This window comes from Chlorocebus sabaeus, chromosome X, assembly GCF_047675955.1.
Source record: "Chlorocebus sabaeus isolate Y175 chromosome X, mChlSab1.0.hap1, whole genome shotgun sequence".
Taxonomy (NCBI): domain Eukaryota; kingdom Metazoa; phylum Chordata; class Mammalia; order Primates; family Cercopithecidae; genus Chlorocebus; species Chlorocebus sabaeus.
The window spans coordinates 61177420-61202108 of record NC_132933.1 but is presented as its reverse complement, the minus strand read 5'-3'; the positions used below and the strand labels follow the sequence as shown (position 1 = coordinate 61202108).

At 33.0% G+C, this 24689-nt stretch overlaps 1 protein-coding gene across 3 annotated transcripts in view; it reads left to right on the top strand.

Annotated features, from left to right (window-relative positions):
* Positions 1-24689, top strand: part of PCDH11X (protocadherin 11 X-linked) — a 790323-nt gene that overhangs the window by 36354 nt on the left and 729280 nt on the right. For all 3 annotated transcript variants that reach the window (XM_073013537.1, XM_073013535.1, XM_073013536.1), the window contains exon 2: positions 14174-14757. In XM_073013537.1, the coding sequence (XP_072869638.1) occupies positions 14218-14757 (540 nt within the window). In that variant the 5' untranslated portion in view covers positions 14174-14217. The remainder of the gene's footprint in view (positions 1-14173; positions 14758-24689) is intronic.

Genomic DNA, 24689 nt, shown 5'->3' with positions numbered 1-24689 from the left:
AGTGGCGGATCTTGGATTTATTATAAAACAAGACAGTCCAGCTCCATAGCTCATGCTAGGACATCTTTAAAAAAATTAAATTTTTTATTGTCAGGATAGTTTATATTTGGATATAATAACATTTTATGACTTTACTTTTTCAGTAAGGTATAAAACATTTCTTAGTATTGGAAATTAATAATTGTCTCAATTTCGGTAACATATACATTTTGCAATAGCTTTAAATGAATGGTCTTGCTACAATGGATGTGAAGCCTTGAATGAATGGTTTGTCTGAAATCATCAATATTGTTCATTAAGACAGTTGCAAAAAAAATGGAGTCTTTCAGTTCATTCTGTGTACGAAAAAATTTTTCATTTATTTTTAAAACTAGAAAATCAAACCGAAAGTACATTTAAATAATGTCTCTATGAAATGTCTTCTTCTGTGAGAATGGTAAAATGAACTATCAACGAATTATTTTTTCATATACTTGGTAATGACTATGTGAACAAAACTGATTTTGCATTTTCTCATGAATGTGACACACAACACAGAAATAAAAGTCCTATTTTTTCTAGCTTGTTTTAGTCTGTGGACTTAATTGCTAGTTTGAAAGTAATATTAGGTAAAATTTTACTCTGTAAGAAAGAGCATATTTTGACATGTTGACATGTTAATATATTGACACATGGGAAAGGAATAAGTAAATGTAAATGAAAACTAATTAAGCAACATTATATAGTGGATATGGGAAAGGTAAAAAATATCCCAGCACTTTGGCAGGCTGAGGTTGGTGGATCACCTGAGGTCAGGAGTTTGAGACCAACCTGGCCAACATGGTGAAACCCCATCTCTACCAAAAATGCAAAAATTAGCCAGGCCTGGTGGTGGGTGCCTGTAATCCCAGCTACTTCAGAGGCTGAGGCAGGAGAATCACTTGAACCCAGGAGGCGGAGGTTGTAGTGAGCCGAGATTCCGCCACTGCACTCCAGCCTGGGCAATAGAGCGAGACTCAGTCTCAAAAAAAAAAAAAAAAAAAATTCCCAAATATGCAAAATGCATATATAAGTTTGTTTTGTGTGTAATTATGTAATAAATTCTGAAAATCATCACATAAAATTAAAAATATTAAAATATAAAATCTTCCATACATTGCCCCAATTTGTTCATTCCTGTTCAAATAGAATGGAAAGACAAATTAAAATGGAGAAGGGCTGACTCATAAGAAATAGCAATGAATTCCTTTTCTTTTCACTTTTTAGGGAAGAAAGGGATTGGGAACAAGACTATATGTTTTGTAGGGAACACTGAAGGATTCTATTTGCATTTCAGTGCTTAATGGCTTTTACTAGTGATTTAACTTGTTTTCTGTACGTTTTTAAAACTCTCAGAGTCTTTGGCTTCATTAAATATTATTTCTTTGTAAAACACATATTACACGATAATACAAAAAGTTGTTAAATCGGTGGCATTCATTAAGACTGCATCCAGCACTGTGGAGAACTTGGAGGTCAAGGGAAATTCTGCACAGAAGTAGAAATATGAGGAAATTTCTGAACTGTGTTAGCCAATGTATGTTAGTGCTCTGACCACATATTTAAGGAAGGATGAGGCCGTGTGGGCTGAGGGACATTGGAGATGGATTAAGAGTGAAAGGGTAATTGGTTATGTTAGAAAATAGTGGCTTGCATTGCATGATTCTGTATCACAGGTACTTATTTAGAGTATGCATGCATTTCTGATACTGCATAAAGCAAGACAGTGATGAAGTTACATAGTTGTCTATTAGGATATTTGCCCTATACCCTTCAGTTTTCTGTTTGAGGTTTTTGAAGGATTAATGATTTCTGTCATGCATCATAATCTTCATACTATCTGTATTAGGATTATGATGATGATAAATGAGAAGAACATGGTGAGTATTCCAAACTCCTATCGACCCTACCCAGTATACTAAAGATTATCAAGTGGAGAGTGATTTTGGTATATTATCACTTCATAATTTTTATGTCTCAGATACAGTACATTTATTTATATAGCATATCACATAGGTCTCATTGGGATCATATAATGTTTTATGAAATAATTCTATTTTAAGATACTATTTATTTATAACTATAAAACTGTGCATTTTTATTCTCTCAGAGGATCTGGAACAGTGTTATTTCTAACTCAAAAGGAGGGGAAATTTGATTGTTTCTCCTTGAGTTAACAAGTTGCCAATCTCTTAAAAATATTCACTGCGTAATAGTTTCAAGATTTAGAATCATAAAATACTACTCATTCCTAAATGATTCAAGAATACAGTTTACTACACTATTTAATTTTATGCTTTTTTTGTCCCGTGCCTATCAATTGGATATTCTAGCCACCGTTTCACTGTCCTGGGTGCAGGCATAGCTGAAGGTTACTGATCTCCTGATCTAGATTAGTACTGTCCAACAGAACTTTCTGTAGTAATAGAAATATTCTATAATCTGTGCTGTCCAGTACTTAAGTCCTTAGCCACACTGGACAATTGAGCACTTAAAATGTGCCTAGTACAACTAAGAGATTGAATTTTTAATCTGACTTAAATTTAATTTTAACAGCTACACACAGTAATATTATATTGGACTGCACAGCTCTGGATGCTTATAGTCTAAATATAACTATTGTATGGAAAAAAGAGTTCTTTTTTCAAGGCATAATCAATCACCTTCATTTCTCATTTTGTTCTTGTGCTATCTATAAATCAAGTCCTGATGCAAAGTAATTTCATCATGAAGGGCACTGGTCTTTATTTTCCAGGGTCATCAGGTTATATAAAGAATTAATACACTATGTGATCACAGTTTCCTAGAGCGAGTGCCAGTTTTAGCAAGTGTAAAATAGTTGTGTTTGTTGTAGCTTCTTCTATGATATCTGTTAAGGAGTTCGATATCTCTGAAAAGAAAAAATAAAATATTTCAGCATTTCTAATATTTTCTGGAATAGGAAAATATTTTACATTTATTGGCTATATAGAAATTATAATTTAAAATGAAATACTGGCCATTTTCACATATTTTATACTCTGTGACAAACTGAAATCGTTACAGCATGTTATAATTCTAAAAACCAAAAAGTCTCACAAGTCATTGGAGCCTCTAGTACCTAATGAAAAGAATGAAAAGAAAAAGTCTTTATTTTCTTTTTTTTGTAATCTCTTTTTCAAAACCAATGTGAACCAAATTATATTTTTTATAAGCAGTGCAATAGCTAAATAAAAATAACAATAACCACAAATACTTAAATAATTTTTTTTTTTTCTGAATGTATTACTCACTTAAAACTGCATTGGTGGGCCGGGCACCATGGCTCACGCCTGTAATCCCAGCACTTTGGGAGGCTGAGGTGAGTGGATCATGAGGTCAGGAGATCGAGACCATCCCGGCTAACACAGTGAAAACCTGTCTGTACTTAAAAAAATACAAAAAATTAGCTGAGCATGGTGGCACACGCCTGTAGTCCCAGCTACTCAGGAGACTGAGGCAGGAGAATCTCTTGAACCTGGGAGGTTGCAGTGAGCCGAGATCGCGCCACTGCACTCCAGCCTGGGCGACAGAGCGAGACTCTGTCTCAAAAAAAAAAAAAAAAAAAAAATTGCATTGGTATGGAACGCAATGAACGTTCTATTTTGGGGCTGCCTTAATGTGAGAGTAACCCTGATCACACCACTTGCATTTCAACTATTGTTTAGTATGATGGCATTTCAATTGGCAATGTTCCTTTCAGTGATCTGTCTACACATGCACGCACACAAATGCACACAAGGGCATATGTTCACAGTGAAACACAAAGATTATTATTTTAAACATATAAATAAAACATCTCATGAACATTTCCCAATTACAGTTTGGCTAGTGTTTGTTAGTCCAGCAAGCAATACTGTATCCAACTCTGTAGAGGCAGAACTTATATATTCTTGATTTCCCATTTGACAGTTACTTATAATTGTTTTGAGGTTAATGCACTGCTTGATTTATAAATAAAAGGGGGGTTGTATTTCATTCTTCTTCCAATATGCTAGTATATTACCCCTTTGAAGACTCGTACTTTACTTGTGGTGAGAAGGCATGGAATATGCTTAATGAAGGCTAATGACAAAATAAATCATTTTTCATTTCTTAATGAGTTGGAGTGGGGTTTGTGGTTGCCCTAAGTGGTAAACAGGAAAAAAAAACAAAGAAGAGGAATCTAAAAATATTGTGAAAACATGTAGGATTAGTTAAATTAATTTAAATATTTTACTTACTAATAGTTTGAAAAACTGATTTCCTTAGAACCACTTAGTGTAATTTGTCATGAAAATAACTATAGGTGAAGATCATGTGTAAAATACACCATCACCAGAAAACTTTAGGTTTTTGAATAAAATGGAATTCATAAAATAATGAACACTCCAAGTTATTGAAAATCACTCCTGTTATTTCTTGAAGTCTTTGCCAGTTCTTGTAGTGATATATTCTTGGAAGAAAAGATTTAAAGCAAAAGAATTGGTGACCTGAATCTCCAGCAAACATTTCTTAAGCACTTATTGTGTATTTGGCACAGTACCCATGAACTGATACATTCAATATAGTGTCTTAAAATTGTTGGTATATATTTGGAATGATTCATTTGCTTTGAGTTGGGATTCATAATTTAAAACATTATGGATCCACATGGTTGTTTCAATTTAAAACTGATATTTATAGAGAATAAATTTTATATCTAAACTGTTATTTTTGAAGAGCTAAATCTTGGTGTATTATGTAGGGAGTTGTCTTGAAAAACGTCCAATTTTTACTGCTCATCTTTTTGCACTTTCAAATATACTAATACTTTTGAAGTAGGACCCAACAGACCTTCCCTAAAATTAAGTTTTCTCACATGTAGCGAGGTTATTTTGAAAGCCCAAATTGAAGTTTAAATGGTTAATATCACGTTTATATTTGAAGTTAAAATGTGTTAAGCCACAGTTGATGAATAATATTGCTAAATAGAGAAAACATTTTCTCATGTATTTACCTAGATGAAAGACAAAAGAAAAATTATACAAACACTAACATTTATACCTTATCTTTGTATGAACATCTTGTAAATACATTTGAATTTTCTCTTATAGATGCTATTCCTTCATGAAAACCAGGTTGAACCCAGTACATGCTTTTATTGTGAAACTAAAGAACACACAAGAAGTAGTGTTTATTTTAACTCATGAATGCAAATTCCATTTTACTTATTTTTTAGTGGGAAAAATATGTACTTTACTTCTTTAACTTTTAGGTTCAGGTGTGCCTGTGCGGGTTTGTCATATAGTCAAACTCATGCCACAGGAGTTTGTTATACAACTTATTTCATCACTCAGGTACTAAGACTAGTACTCAATATTTTTTCTGCTCATCTCCCTCCTCCCACAGTCCATGCTCAATTAGTCCCCGGAGTCTGTTGTTCCCTTCTTTGTGTCTATCAATTCTCATCATTTCCATCCCATTTATAAGTGAGAACATTCAATATTTGGTTTTCTGTTCCTGCATTAGTTTGCTAAAGATAATGGCCTCCAGTTCCATCCATGGTCTTGCAAAGGACATGATCTAGTTAGTTTTTATTGCTGCATAGTATTCCATGATGTATATGTACAACATTTTCTTTATTCAGTCTGTTATTGATGGACATTTAGGTTGATTCTATGTCTTTGCTATTGTGAATAGTGCTGCAGTGAACATTTGTGTGCACGTGTCTTTTTGGTAAAATGATTTATATTCCTCTGGGTAGTTACCCAGTAATGGGATTACTGGTCAAATGGTAGTTCTGGTTTTACCTCTTTGAGGAATCACTACGCTGTTTCCCACTATAGTTGAACTAATTTACACTCCCACCAACATTGTAAAAGTATTCTCTTTTCTCTGCAACCTCGCCAGCATCTGTTATTTTTTGACTTGTTAATAATAGCCATTCTGACTGGTGTGAGATGGTATCTCATTGAGGTTTTGATTTGCATTTCTCTAATGATCAGTGATATTGAGCTTTTTTTCATATGCTTGCTGGCCACATGTAAGTCTTCTTCTGAAAAGTGTCTCCTCATGTCCTTTGCTTACTTGTTCATGAGGTTGTTTTTTTCTTGTAAATTTCAGTTCCTTATAAATGCTAGGTATTAGACCTTCGTCAGATGCATAGTTAGCAAATATTTCCTCCCATTCTATAGACTGTTTACTCTGTTGATAGTTTCTTTTACTCTGCAGAAGCTCTAAAATTTAATTAGATCTCGTTTGTCAATTTTGCTTTTGTTGTGATTGTTTTTGGCATGTTCATCATGAAATCTTTGCCACTTCCTTTGTCCAGGATAGAATTCCCTAGGTTGTCTTCCAAGGTTTTATAGTTTTGGGTTTTATGGATATTTAATTCATCTTGAGTTGATTTTTGTACATGGTGTAAGAAAGGGATCCAATTTCAATTGTCTGTACATAGCTAGCCAGATGTCCCAGCACGATTTATTGTGTAAGGAGTCCTTTCCCTATTGCTTGTTTTCTTCACCTTTGTGGATGATCATGTGGTTATAGGTGTGTGGCCTTATATCTGGGCTCTCTATTCTGTTCTATTTGTCTATATGTCTGTTTCTATACCAGTACCATTACTGTAGCCCTGTAGTATAGTTTGAAGTCAAGTAATGTGATGCCTCATGTTTTGTTCTTTTTGCTTAGGATTGCCTTGGCTATTTGGGGTCTTTTTTTGTTCCATATGAATTTTAACATAGTTTTCTTCTTATTCTGTGAAGAAAGTCATTGGTAGTTTCATAGGAATAACAATTAATCTGTAAATTGTTTTGGGTAGTATTCCATTTTAATGATATTTATTCTTTCTATCCATGAAGTAGTGTTTGATTATACTTATAAATGCAACTTCCATTTTAAAAGGCAGAATTCTTTACCATTTTTTCTACTCTAATTTAAGTGTATCACAACTGAAGATTTGAAATATGGCTTGTGTGTGTCACATTTATGGTTCAGTTGTTTTTCTATTCATTTATTAATTAATGTTGTCACTTTTAATTGATTATCCATTTTTTTGGTTTTGAGGTGACACAAAACAAAAATCACAGAAATAATATTAAAATATGTGTAAAAAAGTGAGAACTGAAAGGAGAAGGAATATTGTTGAACCTTTAGGCTGAGGCATCTGTTATTAGGCAGTTGATAAACCAAGTCGTAAGATTGGTTTTAAATGTTTGCTATGTCATTTTTGCTTAGTGTTCTAGTATGTGTAGTTACTGATTATGGATTGTGCAACTCCAAAGTCATCTTAATAGGAAGAGCTTCATTGTCTCATGGGGTGAATGAATGCAACTATTAAAGATGAAAGTCATTTATCTGTTCCTTGGAACAATAGATTGATGGATATAATTCATTTTTTGATAACTAATATCTTACCTTGATTTGTTTTACAGACCGTCGGCTTGGACATTGTTTTTAGTCATCATTTCCAAGATTCTGGTGCTATATCTCATTTGCTTTCTACTGTTGATTTTACTGCATTGTAATTTTGATAAATTAGAACCCAACACAAACAAAAAATAAATTAAGTCATGCTAGAACATGCATCGTATATAGGGGAGTAATCTGATAAAGTGCTTTGTGCAGATATTGCAATTAGTACTGAAGTTTGGGGAGGTGAGCAGTCAACAGTAAAATATTAATTGGTCTTTCTACATAGATAATTTAAACACTAATATGGTAGATATATTGCTACCCGTTTTCCTGTACTGTTTTATTAATTCATGAAATAGTGACTAATAGAAGTATTACTTATCCTTATATATAAAACTCAAAATAGGCTTTTCAACAAATACCCAGTGAAGACACAAATATATATATATATTACACACACACACATATTATATATATATGAAGAAACCGCATTTGTTAACAAATGACTAAAACTGTCATGCCCGAACCCTCCATTATTGAACATCACCTCTCCATACACCTTGATCTCTTTAATTTTATGATGCTATACTGCCTACATAATTTCACCCATGAATAATAGATTCCAAGCCCATCACTTTTTGTTTCTTTCTCTTTTCTTTTGCACATGTGAGGGACCTTTGGTTACCTTCTTAAAGTGTGATTATAGGCTGGGCGCGGTGGCTCACGCCTGTAATCCCAGCACTTTGGGAGGCCAAGGCGGGCGGATCACAAGGTCAGGAGATCGAGACCACGGTGAAACCCCGTCTCTACTAAAAATACAAAAAATTAGCCGGGCGTGGTGGCGGGCGCCTGTAGTCCCAGCTACTTGGGAGGCTGAGGCAGGAGAATGGCGTGAACCCGGGAGGCGGAGGTTGCAGTGAGCCGAGATCGTGCCACTGCACTCCAACCTGGGGGACAGAGCGAGACTCCGTCTCAAAAAAAAAAAAAAAAAAGAAAAAAGAAAAAAGTGTGATTATCTAGAGAATTTACAGAATGTGAAATTAATGCCTATTTGATAAAAAAATTTAATATATAAAGCAATGCCTACAGATATTTATATATATCACATAGTTATATAGATTAAATGAAATAACTGATTTGAAATCACATAGAGCAATTAAAATACTACACCAAGTGGAAATTATCCTTTGAACTTTGATGAATTTAGGACGTATTTATTATGATAATCTGGTACTTATTGACAAAGTACAGTAAAATAATTATTAGATACTGAAACAAGCAATATTACATTCACCCTGAGGCAATAGAATAATGTGTGATGATAGACAAACATTATATTTTTGGCGTAAAGAATGTGTCTCTTGCTTGATTATTCTGTAAAGCCATGTTTCAAATGTTCCCTAAATCATATATCAAAAATCCAGAAAAATTAATATAGAAGAGCAACCTTTAGAATTTGTCTTATAAGTGCTATTTGAGCTTGATTATTATCAGATTTTTAAACCCTATTAGAGAACACCACACTACCTGTTGTTGGAATGCTAGAATGAATCAGCAAACAATAAAGAATTTGGAGAAGGAAGCAGCATTGATGGAATCCACTTTCTCAGAGAAGATTAGGCCCAAATGTGAAAAATTAGACATGTACAATAAGTACAATAAGCAAGCTCTTTATGGAATAAAATTTAACGAACCAGTCTTATATAATTAGTGTGCCTTATTAAATTTTTTAGTTTGACATCTCAAGTTTCAGAATACAGAGAAAATAGTTATAGAAATTTGGACGGCCAATGCCCTCGCCCCTCTTTGCTTGCTGTGGTCAGTTCCTCTGAAAATATTAGGTTATCAGTTGCTTCAATTTGTCTTTCTCCCAGTGTGGTTACTTTTCTTGCAATGTTCTAGATTCCTGTCAACCTCAAGAACTACCTTATTGTTTACCCAGGCTGTGAAAGAAGCTTTGCTTGTATGTGAGACCAAGAACACAGTAGTGACTACCTAATATATTATGGCTATTAAATGGTGTATTTTTGACTTCATGAAACACTGAAATAATTGGAATGATGAGATCTAAGTGGAGTTAGGATAATGGGCAGCATATAGATATTTCTTATCTTCATGTAATACTTAAATTTGTACTACTGTAGAAATTGTACAAAAATTGTAGTATATAAACCATTCACTCATGTATTTGTTGTTGTAGCACATAATCCAGTCATTCACATAGAATTCATTTAAATATATTACAAATGAAACCAGCACTATAATGAAGAAAAAGTTTTTAAAAAATCAAGGAAATTATGCCTTGAAATTCTTCTGACAAAGCATTTGAACATTAATTGTGTGGTGTGGTTTGAAATTTCTAGAATTGCATATAGTAGATGCGTAGCTCCCTTACCTACTCAGAGATAATAAAATGAACTTCCATTTTTGCTTTATATATCTCTAAATTTTCAGAGATGCTTATTTTATTTCTGCTTTTGCTTTCTCTAATTGTCATTATTGTGTCCCTCTAAATACAACTATTGCTTACACAACCATGATGTCTTGCTGATACAGGGCATCACTTAAATAGCATGGGTACTGCTGGAATTTGTCAAAAATGTTAGTTCTTTGTCTTCTTTTGTGTTGTTACCTTTATCAATTTCCAAACTAACATTAATCTATAGTAGGAGTGGGTTGTAGGAGAAGGGTAAAGAAATTTAAGGTTATCTAGTCACATTTTTTATGAGAGACAGAAAAATTAGAATGTAATTTACATATGTTAAGATATGTATGTAGGCATATTTTCCCTGGATATCTGAGTTAAATGTACCATGCTTCCATAAGACTAAGCAGTGATTATTTATATCCATATTTAGTAGCTAAATTTCTGTACTGTTCATTCAAAGAATTAAACTCAGCATTTTCAAAGAAAACTCTTAATTTTAAATATAATAAAGTTTCAAGTGGTAAATGTGAGGGTTGAAATCAAAATCTGGAGATTGATGTTACTTAAACATGCATGTTCATATCCTGGTAGAAGCAGAGATGAGTTCATTATACAGTATTTGAACACTGAATTAAAGACATACTAGAATATATTATCAAATATAAACTGTTTTGTTCACTGATGTACCTTCTGTGTCTAGAACTGTGCTTGACATAAAAAATCACTTAATAAATATTTGTTGAATAAGTGACTAAACCTCCATGAATTCATTTCATCTCAAACTCTTTATTAACTAGAGGGTGAATATTCCTTCTAGGTTGGCAACATATATGTTCACTTAAGCTTTAGAAATGGTAGTTTTTTCTCAATATTTCTTCCCCATTTTTAAAACCACTGAATGAATTTCCAGTTATGAAACACATTTTAAAATGTTTTTTATGATGACGGTATTGTGGAAGACAGTGTGGCAATTCCTCAAGGATCTGGAACTAGAAATACCATTTGAACCAGCCATCCCATTACTGGGTATATACCCAAAGGATTATAAATCATGCTGCTATAAAGACACACACACACGTATGTTTATTGTGGCACTATTCACAATAACAAAGACTTGGAACCAACCCAAATGTCCATCAATGATAGACTGGATTAAGAAAATGTGGCACATGTACACCATGGAATACTGTGCAACCATAAAAAAGCATGAGTTCATATGCTTTGTAAGGACATGGATGAAACTGGAAACCATCATTCTGAGCAAAGTATCACAAGGACAGAAAACCAAACACCACATGTTGTCACTCATAGGTGGGAATTGAACAATGAGAACACTTGGACACAGGGTGGGGAACATCAGACTCTGGGGCCTGTCATGGGGTCGGGGTGGGGGGAGGGATAGCATTAGGAGATATACCCAATGTAAATGACGAGTTAATGGGTGCAGCACACCAACATGGCCCATGTATACATGTGTAACAAACCTGCACGTTGTGCACATGTACCCTAGAACTTAAAGTATAATAAAAAATAAATAAATAAAAAATAGAGTAGAACAGATTTAGAATGGATTGGGAGAGGGTGACTTCTTGGAACTAGATTGCTCTGTTAATTGTTTCTGTTGTGTAGAAATATTGCAGCATGCATGCAATGGTTTTATGTCTTTATTTTGTTTTTCTTTTCTTCTTTTTTTTTTTTTTTTTGGAGGGTTGTTATCCAGGAATTCAAGGTTGTTTTATCTTACTTTTTTAAATTTAACTTTTATTCTGAGTTCAGGGGTACATTTGCAGGTTTATATAAGTAAACTTGTGTCATGGGGGTTTGTTGTACAGATGATTTCATCACCCAGGTATTAAGCCTAGTACCCATTAGTTATTTTTCCGGATCCTCTCCCTCCTCCCATCTTCCAACCTCCAGTAGGCCCCAGTGTGTGTTGTTCCCCTGTATATGTCCATGAGTTCTCATCATTTAACTCCCACTTATAAGTGAGAATATCCTGCAATGTTTTTAAAAACAGTCTGTAGTATTCTTCTGCCAGTTGTAATAATGTGTAATACCTAAGGGTAAGATAAGAGCAGAGCTCTAGTTTTAATTCCAATTGTCACTGCCCCATTTTTATGTCTGTTTATGTTTGCATGACATTTATAAAATCACATAAACATCCAAAACTTCTTATATATGCTAGATTCACAGCATATAGAACACATATATGTGTGCATATTAGTTAGTAGTATCAATGGGGTATTTTTAATCTCACCTTCATAACAGAGTATAAAACCAAAAATTCCCAAGACTGAATTTTGAGCAAGCTTTTATATTATGTAATCCCAATGCACATCATTGTACAAATGATGCTAAAAATACTATACCACAGGCAACAGTGTTTTTGTGTTGTTTACTAGGATAAAGAATGTCTTCAGCTCTAGCATTACTCACTATCATAACTAACGTATTTTATATATGATACCAAATGCTCAACACAGGAAAGTTGTTGGATTCATAACATATATTTTCAAATTTTGTGATAAAAATTAATGAGATGTTTAAAGTCTACTCCCGACCCAAACTATCTCAATTGTTGCAACAGATGCATTTATTTGATTATTGATTATAAATAGGAAGATTTCTTTTTTTCCAATTCTGTGTCTTCCAACATTGGCATATGCATATTTTTTTAAATACAGATGTGCAGCTATGCAATGGGACAGTTATTTCATATAACATGTTGCTTGGCATAATCAGAGCACAATATCCATAACAACTTATTTATATCCTGTAGTCCTCCTGTTTTTAGAACAATTACTAAAACTTGTTGTTGTTATCAAATACCAATAAATATTGAGAAATTCCTTAATTGGATACATATATGCATTAATACATTTCTGGAATGGAATTTTAAGTAACCATCTGACCACTGAGTTTTCAAAACTGCTAAATACCTTAATAGTTGGATTGTTTCATTTAGTTATAAAAGTATAACATCTGATAGGCTTTAGCTCAGTGTGATACAAATTTAATTCTGTTTACATATCATTTACAAATACCATCCAGAAGAAGCACATTAGAATGTTTAATTATACTAGAGATTAAAAGATATTTAATATATAAACTTGAGAAGATATTAAATAAAATAGAGAATAAGAATTGAGAATTACGAAAGGAAACTGAAGAAAAAATTTGCAGATTTTAAGAAAATCAAAATTCCCCTTTGAATTTTGTCAGAAGAGTTGAAGAACTGAAATAATTTTAAAGCTTTCAGTGAGTGAAAAATGATAGGGAGAAGTAGCAAGAGAGATTGATTTTTGACTCACTTTCAACTCGGTACTGTTTTTAAATGCCTTTCTTATTTTCAAGCCCTACTCAAGCTCTTCCTTGAAGTTGTGTAATTCCTGTTAGTCTGTAGATGTGAAAACCCATTTTTATATGAACTACCTTCTGCGTTCTATAAACATAAATTCTCAGAGTTGGGATGTCTTCTAGTCTAACTCTCCCATTGAATGTTTGGACGTCATCTACCATATCTATATATCTAAAGCAAATATAGTAGATCTAATCTGGTGGTGTAGTACCTCCAAAGATATGGAATACACTCCTGAAATATCCTGAAATTTTTTTTTTTTCAGAATCCTTTAATAAGCAGTTATGTCAATCTGAAAGTCGCTTACCTGTACTTTATATTAATAGCTATTCTTGTTTTTCTTATCCAAAGGAAAAACCTCTAATCCCCTTTGCACATGATAGTTGTTACAATGTTTAGGCATTTGTCACATCAACACCTCTCCTCTCCCAAACTTCTCTTCTTCAAATCAAACTTTCTTAGTCCTTCCTTTATAATAATTATTTGTCTCCTTTTATCCAGATCAATTTTTTTTCACTTTGATGCCCAGAGCTGAAGAAATGGACTATTGTATAAATTATTCATTGCCAAGAGAATAATTGCATTTTAAACCCATATTATAACAAAGAATAAAGATTATATTTTGTGATTTGTAACAAATACTCGTTATTTTCCCTTAACTGTTGAATTAAATACTTTATTTGTATTCTCTATCTTGGTATATTAAAGTATTATCTTTTATATATTTATCAATGGTGGACACTTTTATAGGTATTCTGTGTCATTTTTTATACTTATTTATCTTATTTCATTTATCTTTATTCTTACTGTACAAATTCATAATATTTGATTCAAAACAAATTTATCACTAACAGAGTCTCAATTATGCTAACATCTCATTTAGTGATTTTAATTTAAAACAACTGTTGTTAACATGCATGTTTAGGGTTGACTTCTTAATAATTTATTCTCCCTCTTCTCTCTCTCCTCTTGGTCAGAGTTGTGCGGGATAACACAACGAACTATAAGAAGTGTGCCTGTTATGGACTTGTTGTCCGGGACGTACATATTCGCGGTCCTCCTAGCATGCGTGGTGTTCCACTCTGGCGCCCAGGAGAAGAACTACACCATCCGAGAAGAAATGCCAGAAAACGTCCTGATAGGCGACTTGTTGAAAGACCTTAACTTGTCCCTGATTCCAAACAAGTCCTTGACATCTGCTATGCAGTTCAAGCTAGTGTACAAGACCGGAGATGTGCCACTGATTCGAATTGAAGAGGGTACTGGTGAGATCTTCACTACTGGCGCTCGCATTGATCGTGAGAAATTATGTGCTGGTATCCCAACGGATGAGCTTTGCTTTTATGAAGTGGAGGTTGCCATTTTGCCGGATGAAATATTTAGACTGGTTAAGATACGTTTTCTGATAGAAGATATAAATGATAATGCACCATTGTTCCCAACAACGGTTATCAACATATCAATTCCAGAGAACTCGGCTATAAACTCTAAATATACTCTCCCAGCGGCCATTGATCCTGACGCAGGAATAAACGGAGTTCAAAACTACGAGCTAATTAAGGTGCGTTTTAAAATCACTTTGTTAAAGATGTCTCATTTTTTAAAGAGTAAAACAAAATATTAATGTATTTCAAATTTTGAGTAAGCCATCACCCCAATTTTTCAAAATTTATGTAATTTAAAGCATAGTGGAGAAAATTCATCAACGCAGTTTTTTCAATTACATGAGAATTATGAATTTTCATGGTATGTATATTCATTTTCAAACAGTTGTGTTTCCATTAATCTATAAAGGGATCAGACAAGGAGGTCAGCCCTGCTACTTACAAATCAGTAGTTTGCCCAGCTTCATTCTTTTAATCTGTCCAGTCATGCTTCTGCCAAAAACTTGACATAAACAAATCATTAAGAATGAATCCAGAAATCTGACTGTCAATTCTTCCTAGTGATTACTTTAGATACAAAAATTTTATCTTGCCATTCGATATGGTGCCAAATAAATCTACTTGACAAGTGACTAGAACAATTTAATTTATTACTAGTATTTCTGAACATATATAGATAAATATTTTTCATGAGGATTTCAAGGCAAAGCAAGGTCTTTAGCATATCCTGAATCATCAAATTGAGATTAAATTTTAGTCAATGTTCTGTTAATGTTAAATATTTTCATTATTTTAACTATTATTTGAAAACAGAGTGTTCATTTGTTGTAAAGGGTAAGTAAGCCTTTTAACAAAAAAGATTCAATCAGTTGATTTGAATAACCTATCCTGGCTTGATTTAGGTCTTAGGATGGAGAAGGTAGAGAGAAGAATAGATTGAATATTTGGTATTCTTCAAAATATGTGCAGAGGGGCCACATTTATCAAGTTAATGATCAATTCTTTTTACTTACTTATATGGTATAAAAAGTAATAGATAACTCAGATTGGGGTATGTGAAATAGTACAATGCACTTGAATGATCTTGGAAAACATATGTTAATGAAATAACAAATGTACATGTTTCACATAGATATGTTCAGGGGATTTTCACACTTTTATAAATATTCTGCCAAACTATGGTCTACATAATAGCTAGTGTTAAAAATATGCCCCAAAACATATAAATAAGACATTCTGATATATATCATCTGAAGGTTTTGACCTAGAGGATATAAAATGTGGCAACATTGCTCAACTGATGCTGATCTATTGTAAAGATATATTTGCTAGTAAATTCATTCAGAAATGGGAGGCTACAGACCTCTTGAGCAAATTTCAGTGAAATGCAAATATGTTTGAGTATATGAAGTGAAAAGCAGAAAGAAGGATTTGGAAAGAAGGGAACCCTTCTATGCTATTGGTGGGAATGTAAATTAGTACAACCACTATGGAGAACAGTTTGGAGGTTCCTGAAAAAAACTAAAAATCAGATGATTTTTAAATGAGCACTTTGGGGTGAAGTTCCCACAATGATATCTCCTAATCTGATGAAATGGAAAAATATTCAGGAGTCAGACAGATATGGATCACAGTTTTGTGCTTACCTCTTAGCAGACATGCTACTTTCAGCTTAATCTTTTTGACCTTTAATTTCTTCAGTCATAATATGGGGATGATAATTATCACAGGGGCAGAATTGGGAAAAATAAGCACTTAGTATGGAGTAGATATACCTGCATAGAAGATTTTTGAAGCTGCTTTCAAACACTCAACTACTTATAGAAATGTGAGGTTTATCACTTGAAATAATAAATTGAGTAGCGGAGTGGATAGTCTCTCTCTAAAGCAACATTCCACAACAGAATTTTCTGCAAGGGCGGTAGTTTTATAATCTGTGATACAACACAGTAGCCACTAGTCACACATGGCTATAGTCCTTGAAAGTACTTAGTAGCTATTGCTACTGAGGAACTAAATGCTTAATTAATTCCATTTTAATTTTAATAGCCACATGTGGTTAGTGGTTATCATATTGCAGAGCACAGCCTAAACAAATAAAAAGTTTATTTGGACAATAAAAATTAATAGGTACAATCAAAATGAGACCTTACCAAGTTTAAATTGGATATTAGCAATAGGGTCTCTTCAACTGACCATCTTGACAAATGTGTTGTTTTAAAATGTAGTGGTTTATTCAAGGAATAATTTTGTCATGTCTCCCTTAGGGAAGCTTAAGGAACTTCCAAGAAATTTGTGATTTGTCTTGAAAGCTGCTTAACGAATTCAGATAAAACAAATAAGCCTGCTGGCATAATTTTAGCTTTGTTAAAATGTGCTTTCATTTGACATTCTTTGAAAGATTGTCAGCAAATGACAAAAAGTCTCACTACAGGTTCTTAGATGAGTCTTAGAAATGCTCTAAAATCTCTTTCTGTTTTAGAACGTGTGATGAGCCTAAAGTAACTATATGATGTGCCTAAAGTACTGGGGCATTTGTATGGCCCCGTGGACAAATACTGTTTTGATTACTTGTTAAAACTAATGAGAATGGAACACAAAGCATAGCTCCAGGCATGCAGAGGGCCATGACATGGGTGACTTTTACTGAATGCACTTTGACTTGCAAAAAGGCCCTGTCTTGAAACTGGCATATATGCTATGGGAAAGGAGAGTTAAAGAAAAAGAGAGAAAAGAAGCATGTTTTGATTTATCCATAAACTTTCGTAAATTTTACAATGTGAAATAAGTAGGCCAACCATAATAATTTCTTTTAAAAGACTCTTTGTCCTGCGGAATAGGATGAGAATTTAATTAATATTAATTTGGTCTACTTTTGTTGAATAGACAAGAATAGCAAAATCACAGTTTATCCTAACTAGGCTAATATAAAATATATTTGAATAGTTCAAATAGCAAAGGGAGAGAAGGGAGAAATATAGAGAAAAATTCTAGGAAAAAAGGTCAATTTAAATATTTAAATAGATCAATTTATACAGGAAGGGGTCCTACTATTGACTATTTGATATTAATTAACTGAAATTAAAGACATTGGCAGAAAATATTTATTAAATGTTTAAAATGTATGTAGTATGAAATTTCATAAGATTTAGAATATTTATTTCTAAAACTAATATATATATATATTAATTTAGCTTACCTTTTTATGAGTTTCAGTATACCTTGGCACAAACAGGGAAAGTATTATTTCACATTTTAAATATTTGGAAAATGAGTTTCAGGGTGATATGTATTATGCTTATCATCATGTGACTGGTAAATGATAGAGGTAGGAACCAGAATGCAGCTCCTGACTCCGAATCAACAGACAGATTGTAGATGGATAGATAACCTTCAGAGCAGGATCACTGCAGATTCATGATACAAAAGGAGAAGAATGAAAGAAAGAAAAAGGGCTGGGTGCAGTGGCTCATACCTGTAATCCCAGCACTTTGGGAGGATGAGGCAGGTGGAGGTCAGGAGTTTGAGACCAGCCCGGCCAATATAGTGAAACCCTGTCTCTACTAAAAAAATACAAAAAAAAAAAAAAAAAAAAAATTAGCTGAACGTGGTGGCGGGAGGCTGAGGCAGGAGAATCGCTTGAATTCAGGAGGCAGAGTTTGCAGTGAGCTGAGATTGCCCCATTGCAATCCAGCCTGGGCAACAGTGAGAGAATCTGTCTCAAAAAATAAATAAAATTTAAAAAGGAAAAAGTGGAGGAATGAAGTAATTACCAAGTAATTCTGCTTGTTTAAAAAATAAGTAAAAATAAAACTTATATATGTGACTTTGATGAGATTTTCAACTTTTTAATGGATCATGTTACTCTCTAAAGAAAAAAAATCATCTATAAGAGTTCTTGATGTTATTAATAGTTGCCACTTAAAAAAGAATCCAGATTTGAAACCTTCTCTTTTCTCTCTTTCAAGTAAAGTCATACTGCAATGCTAATTCCCTATATACATATAGCTATTTACATACTCACACACATCATACTACACATTGCAGTATTTGAAAGAACTGTTGGTCAGGAGTAGGAAATCACAGGATCTCTTTAACTTTCACTTTTTAATTCAGATGGCTTGTTATTTATAAAGCTTTTAAAATATTGTAAGTATTTTTTGACAGGAAAGCCAACATTTTCACAAATAGAAACATCCCTCAAGCACCCAGTCTGACTCAGAATATGTATATAAACCACAGGGACTTCCTTCTTTTCTCATGGTAGGAATTCAGTGGAAATTAGTTTATATAATGATGTTACAGTTATTTTTATTTTCTACTTCAAATTTCCATCTTCCCTGGCGTATATCAACAGTCACATTTCTATACTAGCCCAGTGACAGTGTACTGATTGATTTCCTTAAGGAAGGCATGACAGTGTTTCAAAGGATGACAGTTTGTATTGACAGAACATGATGATCAACTTTTTCTCAGATTAGTGATCCTACTCAAAGCCTTCCCTTGTTTCTACCCATCCCATAAGGCATCCTCATCTTTTCCATGAATCTCAAAAGATCATTTAATCTGGGGTAGTCTTAATATAGCCAAGATTTATGGGCCCTTGTTTCCATTTTAAGAAAACATCTTCCCCATTGATCAAGAGTTGGACTGGATTTATGAAACTAAAATTAGAGTTAGTTTTTTTTGAGATCTGGGGTTAGAAAATCTAAATTGTGAAAAATCGCATCTACCACAGGATTTAGAAATCTTGATTTAAATTGCCGAGAACAAGGCATCAAATAATACATTGTGAAGACAAAGAGCAAGCAAACTTTGTTGTTCTGAAGAAATTAACATTTTTAACGTTATGTAACCATAACTTAAAGTGATGTGTAACATCAGAAGTGAGTAAAGATTCATGAATGTCAGTGCAGAGAGAATATACTATAACAATGAGTGTAACAATTTTAGAAAACTTAGTTTATTTGCCTCTAAGAGACTCAGAAGAGTTTGATTATAATGATTTCCTCATTTTTTCAAATATAAAATGAAGTTTCACTTAAAATTTCTCCATTTCAGCTTTAAGATTACTTGATTTTATACTCTCTGAATTCTGTAATTTGCGTATTAATATTTTTGATCTAGTGTTAAAAAGCAAAAGTGATGACAATCAAATGCTAATGACTATGCGATTTCTGAAAGCTGGGGTTATTATCAAAGTACACTTCCAGTGGGGAAAAAATGACAACATAAAACTCGTTGTCTTCACAAATGAATCTTTATTAATGCTGTCAGGTCTTAAATAAATGAGAGTGTGACACTAATAGGATTAAGTAACTTTTGACTTCATTACTATTATCAGAGTCTTGGTTAGTATTCATCGTCCACTAATGCCTTTTGTTAAATACATCTGTTATTAATAATCCCACAGTATGGATGGACATTTATGGAACATAAGTTGTACGTTGTAAATAGTTCAATTCTAGAATTTATAAATTGAGGCTCTGAAGAACAAATGTGTTTCCAAATCTGAATGATTTACTTACATCATGCCTCTTAATACTACCAACTAACTATAAGAAGCACCACTAAATTTTATGTTATTAGGTACAGATTTATTGATCTGTTATTTCATTGTCTACTATATCTAAATAAAAATAAATTTGAACTTAATATTATTCTTGCCAAAGGAAATGACTTAAATCCTAAAATAAAAACATATTTATACAAGACAAAATTAAATGGTATAGAATTCTGTAATGAAAACATGAGGTTGTATTATACAGATCTAATTGGCTTTAATAATTTTGATCAATGCTAATAATCTAAGATAATAAATATCCCAATGTGGGTAGTTTTCTTGGCATAAATTATTCTTGCTGTCTACACTGATTTATATTGATTATATAATAACACTGCTGTGGAGACACTCTCTTACTGAACCGAAGTATAATCTTTCCATCTTAGATCACAAAAATTGATGGATTGGTAAGATTTCTGTATCAGAGGTGATGACACCTTGTATGAGAAATGGTGATAAAAGCAATAAGGTCATTCTGCAGAAAACTTTCTGAGTTTGTTTGAGTTTTATCTATAAAATAATGTATCTATCTTCATGATTTTACCAGAGTATGAGTTTGGAGCAGTTTTTGATGGAATTTTTCTTTAGCAAAAACTATAAAGTACAGATGAAAACTAATTCTCACTTAAAAATCAAATACTCAAGAAATTAATATTCTCCCTTTGTATTTATCAGTCTACAGTCATCTTCACAAAACTAATCAAGAATGAATAATTAAATAATCTAGTAGCATAATAGACCAAATAAATTGCTTTGACCACAAATTAAATTTTAGTAAATTGTTGTTCAAGTGTCTTTCAGTTTCCCGGTGCAGGTAGATGTTACTGGGGGAAGGAAAATATTGAGTTTAATTTAATTAAATAACACAGAACTTAATTTTCTTAATTATTTTTGAAATGTCCTTTATTCATTGGTATTTTGCTCTCACAAATTATATCTTCACCAATCTATTCTACCAATAGGTAATAAAGTGTTTTATCCATAAAATGTTAAATATCTATTACTAGAGCACTAAGGGTGCTCAGTAATAGATATTTACAGGTGGACACACACGTTTTAGCAATTAAAACTATAAAAATATCGTGAGTCATCTATTTTTTATTTCCTTTGAAATAGAAGAGGTAATTCTAGGTGAACAATCATAAGAAACCTATTGCTTATTCTTTATACATTGGGAGAATATTTAGTGATAGCATGTTTTAATTGTTGCATGCACATATCTCTATGCTTGCTGGTAAACTGAGGAAAGTAGTATAACGTCATATATAGGAAACATATTTTAAAAGACCTATTTTGCCGCCGGGTGCAGTGGCTCACGCCTGTAATCCCAGCACTTTGAGAGGCCGAGGAAGGTGGATCACAAGGTCAGGAGTTCAAAACCAGCGTGGCCAAGATAGTGAAACCCCGTCTCTACTGAAAATACAAAAATTAGCTGGGCGCAGTGGCAGGCACCTGTAATCACAGCTACTTGGGAGGCTGAGGCAGGAGAATTGCTTGAAACCGGGCGGGAGAGTTTGCAGTGAGCCAAGATCGTGCCACTGCACTCCAGCCTGGGTGACAGAGTGAGACTCCATCTCAAAAAAATAATTAATTAATTAATTAAAAAATGAAAATAAAAAAGACCTATTTTGCAAAGTAAGTGTGAATTTTGTTTCATTAAACAAAACAAAGGATTTTAAAAGTTGAGTATCATAAAATGAAGTTTTGGATTATCTAACCTAATTTACATTTGTCTTTTCAATCTCACTTAATCCGGAATTTTATTTTACGTAGGGTATTATCATGAATATTTCTCATCCTTTTACTTATTTTATGTATAGAAGTTCATTATTTTAAGCTTCTTCAGTACAATGAAGTGAAATCCCAAAGAATGAAAAGCTGTTCTATTAAATTTTGTCTAGATGTAACAATAACTGACTGCTAACTAATATCTTAGTCTAATTCCAGTAATCTAAATTTAACACATATTTAATGAGTGCCTAATGTACAAAGTCTTGAGGGATAAAAAATGGGTTTGGAAAACAGTCAGTGTCCCCAAGGAGATTAATAACAGGCATTATCGGGATTATATTTTTGCTCTAATGATAGTAAAGAGGAAAGCATATTTATTTTATATATACATATGTTTGTATATCTATATCTATATATTATATAGATACCTTTTTTCTTTTTCTTTTTTTTATTTTATTTTATTTTTTTTTATTTTGAGACAGAGCCTTGCTCTGTCACTCAGGCTGGAGTGAAGTGGAACAATCTCAGCTTACTGCAACCTCCACCTCCTGGGTTAAGTTGATTCTCCTGCCTCAGCCTCCCGAGTAGCTGGGACTGTAGACGTCCGCCACCATGCTTGGCTAATTTTTGTTGTTGTGTTTTTAGTAGAGACAGGGTTTTACCATTTTGGCCATGGTGGTCTCAAACTCCTGATCTCCAGTGATCCTCCCGCCTCTGCCTCCTGAAATGTTGGGGTTACAGGCATGAGCCATCGCACCTGGCCATATTTATTATGTTAAAAGAACATTTTATCTTAAATTGATCATGCTGCCATTAAGAAAATTGAATTATTGAAAGTTTTATTGTCTCCGAAAAGTTAACATTTTAAATCTCTTTTTAGTAGATTTTCACCAAGCACTCTCATTAACTTATGATATTTTATTTTGTTGCTAGGTCTGCAATTACGGCCGTAATACTTTTTGCCAACATTTATCTGCACAATCATTTTGAGACTAGAAATAAAACCTTTTGATGACAATGGTAATTCTTGTGCTAGTTGTGGTAATTACCTAAGTCTTTCTATTATCTTAATTCTCAAACTTGTTATCTATGCCTCCAATTCCTCTCCTATATAATAGAGAAAATTAAAATTATCCTTATGTAGCATGCAGGGATATTATAAAAGCTAATGATATAAGTATAATCTATAAAGTTTGCTGAGTACCCTGAAGAAAACTGTTCCATAAACATTAGTTATGGATTTTACTCTGTAGGTCGAGGTTAATTATAGTCTTTCACAATTTTTCTAAGAGTTGATGCTTTATACTCCTTAAAAAGCCTATTTTACGACTTAAACTTAGTTTTCCATACATATTTTATGTATGTATACAGAGAAAAATATGACAACATTAATCTATTTCTTGATCAATGCCACTGGCTCCACATTTTTTCTGGACCTAGTTCAGTTTTTGTTTTGTTTTGTTTTAAGTCTTCCATTTACCCTCTTCGGGTTCTCTCTTGAATCGAGTGTCTCCTCTTCGTTTGTCTTTGTCTCCTCCTGGCCCGCCATATGACAGTGATGCTGCTAATATGAGTACTTTCTCATATAGTGCCTCTACCGTCTGGAATTGCTTTATTTACATCTCATTCATATGTCCTTATTTTTTTAAAAAAGATTCCTCTCTTGTATTTTCTTTTTTCAAGCTGAGAACTTATTTTCCTATCCCTTTTCTAAGACAATCACAACTTTTTTTTCCAGTAGATTTTGTAGAACAGGTATGTAATAACATACTTGAATGTTTTTATTTTTAATTATTCTAAATTAAATAGATTTTAAAATCTCACTTTTCAAGCAGATGATTTGCTATAACAAGCTTTTCCTGGATGCTAGTATGCTTTTCTGGCTTATAAGAGAGCCAAGATATCCTCTGAGGACAAGAGTTTGTTTAGAAGAATTCATTTAAAATAGTTTGACCAGGGAAATATAGCAGAATAAATAGCCTGCATCCTAAGGACAGTGGAACAAGGAGAGCTTTGCTGTCAGTAATGAAAATAATGAAGTAGATGGTTAACAGAAGAACAAAGTAGTGTTGTAGATAATCATATACTGGCTCTACGGTCTGGATGCATGAATTCTAGAGAAACAATTTAATGGTTTATAAATAAATTAAGAAGTTTAAGACTTTATAGATTACTTTTAGTCGAACAGAGTGCTTTAAGTCACTGAATGATTATATGGATGAATTTTAGATTGCATACAGATATCAAAAAGCCAAAGAATATGATCGTGCTTAGTTACAAACTAATGAATATTCAATTAACTCTCATTAAACTACCTTCAATAAATAAGTAAATATAAAATGAAGGCTGCTTACATTGTTTGAATATACAATATAATAAGATTCTGATGCTGGTTATTTCATTTTCTTTAGTGGTTTCATACTGCTTTTGCTTGGAGGATGTAAGTATTTAACAGATTCTGTATGTTTCAGGAGGCATTTAAATTTTTTAATTTTGCTGTGAGGAAAGGTTCATAAGGGATCAGTCACAGATACCTTTATTACCCCCATCAAACACATCATTTTCCTAGATTCCACACCCTATATAGAAATCTCCATGTTGAAAAAGTAACAATGACCATGCTATCAATGTTTAATCTTTTGGAAACCATAGTAATGGTATAGGAATGCACCTTTTTAACTAGAAGTACTCATGGGCCTGGAAAAATGAAAATGACCTCACTGGGGAATTGATATATGGCCCTAAATTGGAAAATCATTGGCTGGCTTCTCTATAGGCTATTTATAGCCTGTTTATTCATCTGTAGCTTTTAGG